At 43.3% G+C, this 6,957-nt stretch overlaps 1 protein-coding gene across 1 annotated transcript in view; it reads left to right on the top strand.

The window, feature by feature from the left end:
- Positions 1 to 2,932: 2,932 nt before the first annotated feature.
- CUL5 (cullin 5) overlaps positions 2,933 to 6,957 on the top strand; it is a 112,845-nt gene continuing 108,820 nt past the window's right edge. The window contains 2 exon segments of the mRNA XM_011984761.1: positions 2,933 to 3,596; positions 3,599 to 3,625. Of these exon segments, the coding sequence (XP_011840151.1) occupies positions 3,369 to 3,596; positions 3,599 to 3,625 (255 nt within the window). The 5' untranslated portion in view covers positions 2,933 to 3,368.

Below are 6,957 nucleotides of genomic sequence, written 5' to 3'. Positions count from 1 at the left end.
CATCCTATATTTTTACCTATTATATTCTGAGCATTTTCCCATGTAATTAATCACGTAAGAGGCTATGAAATATAAGAAGGAACGGTTGCTTTTTATATGTCTTATACAAATATAAGAAGAAACATATGCTCATTTCTACTTGCCAACATAATTTCACAAAGCCCCTCTTACAACTTAAAAGCTTTGACTTTTAAGGTCAAAGGTGAGGTATGGTGGCTCACAACTGTAATCCCAGCACTTTAGGAGGCTGAGGTGGGAGGATTGCTTGAGGCCAGGAATTCGAGACCAGCCTAACCAATATGGTAAAACCCCGTTTCTACACAAAAATTAGCTGGGCGTGGTGGCTCACGTCTGTAATTCCAGCTATTCAGGCCGCTGAGGCGTGAGAATCGCTTGAACCTGGGAGGTGGGGGTTGCAGTGAGTGGAGATCATGCCACCTCACTCTAGCCTGGGCGACAGAGCAAGACTCTGTCTCAAAAAGAAGAAAAGAAAGTGTGAAAAAAATAGGCACAAAATTTTTTTTCAGTAATTTATATCATACTGCTGAGTGAAAACAAGTATATTAAAGAATATAAGTAGTACACCACGATTTGTGGGGAGAGAAAAAATAATACATATATGAATGCTGATACATGCACAGTATGTCCTAGGAATTCACAAGAAATGTAACCGTTGTCTATGAGAAGAAAGAACGGATGCCTGGGGGACTGTGGAGGAAGACAGGCCTATTTTTTAAAAATTGTCCCCAAATATTTAATTATGAAAAATTTTAAACATATAAATCAGCTGGTTTTACACAGGGACCACTAGCATATCCACCACCTAGACTCTATCATTAACATTTTATTATACTTGCTGTATCTAGCTATCTATCTATATAGGTGTATATATATATAGAGAGAGACAGAGTTTCGCTCTTGTTGCCCAGGCTGAAGTGCAGTGGCGTGATCTTGGCTCACTGCAACCTCTGCCTCCCGGGTTCAAGTGATTCTTCTGCCTCAGCCTCCCAAGTAGCTGGGATTATAGGCATCTGCCATCATGCCCAGCTAATTGTTTGTATTTTTAGTAAAGACGAGGTTTCACCATGTTGGCCAGGCTGGTCTTGAACTCTTGATCTCAGGTGATCCACTGGCCTTGGCCTCCCAAAGCGCTGGGATTACAGGTATGAGCCACCGCACCCAGCCCGCTTTATCAATGTTTCTACCCAAGCATCAGTTCATCTTATTTTTTGATACATTTCCAAGTAAATTATAAATATAGATTCACTTACTCCTAAATTCTTCAGTATGGATAGCATTAAACTCAAATTTTGCTTACTATTTTCTCTTTTGAATTAAATGCATAAGTTTTTTAAAATTTTTTTTTTTTTTTTTTTTTAGAGACAGCTATGTTGCACAGGCTGGTCTCGAACCCCTGGGCTCAAGTGATCTGCCTGCCTTCGCCTCCCAAAGTGCTGGGATTACAGGCCTGGGCCACTGTGCCTGGCTGAAATGCATAAATTTTAAGGGTATACTGGCTGAGTTTTGACAAGTGCATACACCTGAATAACTGAAGTTCCTACCACAATATAGAACATTACATCACCCCAGAAAGTGAAAGGCCTACTTTTGATTGTATTATTTTTAGCACCTTCTGAATTTTGTATTATGTGCCTGCGCTATTTTTAAGAAATAAATATTTAAGCATTTTAAATATTTAAACATTTTTATAACAGTGGGCCGATTCTAAATTGGATGAGAAAGAGTGACAACAGAAGGAGATGGCAGATAACACGTGGTGGGGTCAATGGAACGGAGAACTTATTGAAGCCAGAGTTGTAGCAGTGGTGTTTCCAGAGCAAGTGAGTTAGGAAAATTGGAATGCTTCGGTTGACAGTGGGATGTTCAAATCAGACTCTCAAAAGTGTCTTAAGGTTCAGTTATAAAGTTCCTTTCATAAGCAAAGGGTGGAGATTAAGATATTAGTTTCCTTTCCCCTCCTACGCTCTCAAATGCACACTGTATTTTTTTGTTTGCAGTTTTTTGTCTTTGTATTTTTTTTTTTTTTTTTTGAGACGGAATCTCGCTCTGTCGCCCAGGCTGGAGTGCAATAGCACGATCTTGGCTCACTGCAATCTCCACCTTTAGGGTTCAAGCGATTCTCCTGCCTCAGTCTCCCGAGTAGCTGGGATTACGGGTGCTCGCCACCACGCCCAGCTAATTTTTGTATTTTTAGTAGAGACAGGGGTTCACCATGCTGGCCAGGCTGGTCTCGAACTCCTGACCTCGTTCAGGAGTTTGCCTCGGCCTCCCAAAGTGCTGGGATTATAGGCGTGAGCCACTGCGCCCGGCCTCTTCGTAGTATTTATCACAACTCCCACTAAGTGATATTTGACTTGTGTAACCATGCTTAACATTTGGCTACTTTATTAGGCCATAAACTCCAAGAGGGCAGAGGTCTTCTCTTTTATTTAATCCTGTATTTCCTGTGCCTAGTATACACAAGTGCTCAAACAAGTATTAACTACTTGACCGGATTCTTTAAGTAGGTGCATCCCTCTTCTCTGCTTTTAGTCCAGAGCTCTTACTTATTTCTACGCATTATGGCCGTATGAAGGCTGTTTGTAAACTTGCATAATACAATACCAGGTATCCTGTAGGTTCTACATGTAAATTATATTCTCTCCTTGGCCAGTGGTTTGTGGTCTGAAGGGCTAAAACCTGGGGGCTTATAGTTTAGGATCTTCTAGGATACTGTGCCTTCAGAAAATCGAAGATTAATATTCATTACCTAAACAATCTTTTCTTTTTTCGCAAACTTTTTTGTAAAGATGAGGGTCTTGAACTGGCCTCAAGTGATCCGCCCCCTTCGGCTTCCCAAAGCGCTGAACAATATTTTATCTAAGTGCCAGGCATTCTTGAATATAAATATTAAGAGTCAATACGCTTGTGCACTCAACACATATTTACTGGGCGCATTCTATGCACCAATTATTGAAGACAGCTGTTTTAAGCACTTCACGGCAATGCAACTCCCTTAACACCGAGTCCGGGATTTGGGGAGGGGTGCGGGAAAACGCCAGGTCCCGCCAGCAGAGGGCGCGGTCCTGGCCTCGTTGCGGCCTTGGGACCCACCGAGGCTTCCAGGCTCCCACGCTCGCTCCCGAGCGCGTCCCCGCCCTCGCGTCACGTGACGCGGCCGCGGAACCTGAGCTGCCGGGCCTAAGCCGAGCTAAATTCGTTGTGGGTGGCCGCGGAAGGTGCAACCACAAAAGCTAAGCCGAAGGAGTCGGGGAGGCTCGTAGAGTCGATGCTTCCTCTTCCAAGTCAGGTCGGCTCCCGTTACCTTCTCAGCAGCATTCGCCGTTCCCGTCTTCCTGAGCGCGTGCATGAGGTCTTTCGCTTGGGGAAGCTCTGGTGACCATGTAGGGGACAAGAGTGAGGAAGCTCCTGGTGCTTGGGACGAGGTCAGCGCTGTCGGCACGCCGCCCCAGCGCCCGCCACACCCCGGTGCGGGCCGGCGGGCCCTGGGCCCTGGTGGGAACTCCGGCCTCCGGTCAAGGCCTGGCCGGGAGCGCCACGAATTCTCGCGTCCTCTCGCGAGAGTCCAAGTTGAAGGAACATGGCGACGTCTAATCTGTTAAAGGTAAGACCCTCACTCCAGCTTGGGTTTTACTGTGTGGCGGCTGGGTTCGGCTCTTCGGGAAAGGCATGGTTCAGGTTCAGCTGCGAAATGTGGGAGTGTTCAGGGGTTGTCCACTGGCAGGGAAGCCGCGGTGGCAGCCGGCGAGGACCGGAACGCGGGTCTGTGGCCTTGGGGTCGACAGCCTCTGGTGGTCCCTCCCGCCGACTGGCCGCTGGGAGAAAAGCCTGACTGAGCGCTGGCGGGGAGCGGTGCTTTCAAGGGACCAGCTCTGGCCGGGAGCGGGAGATGAATGGTCGTGCGGTGTCCTGACCAGGTGGGCCGTTGGTACTGTTAGGTCGCAGTTTCTTGTAAAGCAGTGTCTAAGACGCATCAAAGGAAAAGCCAAGAAAATGCTGCCTAACAGGTTTCAGTGACTCGACCCCCCACTTCTTCCATTTCTGTTCTCGTTCTGTCTGCACGAAATTCCAAGTCAGACCAGCAGTGCCTCCCACTCCACCCCCCTTCCTCCTTTTTCTGCGTGTTACACCTTCCCTCCTAATTCTCCCATTCTTGAGTTCATCTTTTTCCTTTTTCTTAGGAAACTGCTTCCTAACCCCTACCCCCGTTACAGGGCACAACCAGATGACAACTGATGAAGCGATGCCATCGTTTTAGGGCGCAGGAAAGTTACCTTGTCAAAGACGATATTTAAAGTTAGTTTTATATAGCAAGGGAGATCTAGGCCCACAGGGGCAGATTCTCCACCAGTTAAAAAGTTTGCAGAAGAATGAGGAAGACTTGGAACTAGTCTGTTCTGTGTATGTGTCTGTAGTAGTTAATCATTTGCCTTAAAGTACGACAGAAATGGGGGTGTTGATTAGCTCAGGGAACATAATATTAATGGCAAAAACCGCAGTTACTTTTGCACCAGCCTAATACAAAGGATGAACCACCTCTTCCTCAGACCTCTCATGCCTTCAGGCAATGTGGATGAATACTAGAAAATAATGCAAAAGAAAATGTACTGTATATATCACCTTTTGAAAGGGAGAGGGGCCCTAGAATTAGACTCCCTGAATAGCCACCACTTAAAAGCGGTATGACTTTGGGCAAGTTTCCTTATAAGTAGGACAGCATTATCAGTAGCACCTGTATCATAGGACCGTTGTGAAGATTAAATTAGTTAATGTATCTATAATGCTTAAAACCGTGCCTGGCACTTAATTGGTATAATACAATAAATTACTAGAACTACTCTCCCTCTTTCTTTAAGAAAACTAATTCAGGGGAATTGAGTAACCCACCCCACTCTGCTTTTCTCTTTTATAATGGTATAGCAAAATTCCCATGCTTTACTTCAGAAAGAAAATTTGTGGACTGGGCCCAGTGATCACTCCTGTAATCTCAGCTCTTTGAGAGGCCAAGGTGGGAGGATTGTTTTAGATACATTAATCTTCACAGTGTTCCTACAATATAGGTGCTATTGATAATTCTGAGTTAGAGGTTATAGTTAACTATGATCGCGCCACTGCTCTGTGAGACTGAATGGAAAAAAAAAAAAAAAGGAAAATGTTGAATTTCTGAAGACTCCTGTTGCAGCTGTATGGTGACATAAACAGTATCTATGCTATTCATTGAAATGTATTTAAGAAGTAATTTTGTCCCTGATTCTGCAAAATTTTGACTTGTTGATTACCTGGATATAAAGCAAGGTCTTTTTCTCCCCAAAAATAACTCTCAGAAAAAAGTAAGTCACTGCTCTACTCCTTACAAAACCTCACAAACGATTGTTTGGAGGAGAAGCTACTTTGGTCCATATCAGTTAAGTACTTACCTGTGGAGGCGACTTTGCTTCAAATTAGTTAAGTACTTACCTTGTGGAAATTCTGAATCTACAGCCACAGCACAGACCTGTGAATGGAAAAACTGCCTGAATATACAGAAAACGGGTACTTAGGATTTAGGTTTAAAAGCTCACAAGAATTTAAAAAGTGTTTTAACTTGAACATTTACAAATAAAGGGGGAAAAAGAAAACTAGTAAGTGACTCACTCTGGTGAACATGAAGACAGATGCCAATGATACATTGGGAAAAATTCAATAACATTGTCTTATGAAATGTTTATTAAGGGAAAATGCTGAATTTCTAAATGAATATTATTTAATATAGTAGATGATTTTAAAGATGTATAAAGTAATAGACATTATAAATGAACATTTGATTCTTTTATCTATATATATCCAAAAGTTTATGTATTCAAGTGGGCTAGAAAATCTTTTTCTATCCTCACTGGGAGGTGATGAGGGATTGCCTTACATAGTAGCCCCTGCCACCCCCTACCCACCATCCCCCACTTACCCCCAGGGAATATATTCCAAGACCCGTGTGGATGCTTGAAACTGTGGACAGTATCAAATCCTATATATACTGTTTTTTCTGATCTGATTACCAAGAGGGCTACTAAGTGACTAATGGGAGAGTAAGGTATACAACATGGATATACTGGATGGAGCCAGACTGTGGGAGATTTCAACACAGTGCTTAGAATGTGCAATTTAAAACCCGTTGTTTCTTTCTGGAATTTTTTTTGTCTAATATTTTCAGATCGTGGTTTACCACGTGTCACTGAAACTGGAAAGTGAGACCGAGGATGAGGATGGATGACTATTTGTACATTAAAAAGTAACTAATCATCAAGTGGGAAGACTGAAGTTTGTCTTTGGGAGAAATGTAGTGAGACCTCTGCAGGGTAGTTCTGTAACATAATTTGTAGGATTATTTAAATTCAAGGCTGGTGCTACCTTGAATAGAGACAGAACTGGCTGGAGAGTGGCTAAATTAGCCTCATACCCATTTTTGATGGGATTAATAACTTGGTTCATTAGAAAAATGCCTTTGACATTGTACAGTTAGATTTCACCAGAGCATTTTTGACAAAATTAGGTCCCATGGTCAAAATGGAGAAGTGTGGGCTTGATGAGACTACTATTAGAATTTGATTCATTATCAGTCAAACAACTATACCTGAAGGTATAATTCAGGTCATGAATGATAATGGAGGATAATAAATCAGTCCTTGAAGGAGGCCTTTAGTGTTGTGCTGAAAGTATATGTCCTTACTTACTTTATCAGTAAGCTGAATAAAGTTAAGTTTATTGAATTTGTGGAGGACACAGAGTTCAGAGGGATAGCTAATATGTTTTGAAAGATTCAAAACTTCCTTTTTTTTTTTTTTCTTGGAGACAGGGGGCAGGGTCTTACTCCGATGCCAAGGCTGGAGTGCAATGGCACAATGACGGTTCACTGCAGCCTCAACTTCCCGGGCTCAGGTGATTCTCCCACCTCAGCCTCCT

This window comes from Mandrillus leucophaeus, unplaced genomic scaffold (assembly GCF_000951045.1).
Source record: "Mandrillus leucophaeus isolate KB7577 unplaced genomic scaffold, Mleu.le_1.0 Scaffold273, whole genome shotgun sequence".
NCBI classification, from domain to species: domain Eukaryota; kingdom Metazoa; phylum Chordata; class Mammalia; order Primates; family Cercopithecidae; genus Mandrillus; species Mandrillus leucophaeus.
Note: the sequence above shows the minus strand (reverse complement) of the source record. Positions and strands in the feature narration are given on the sequence as shown.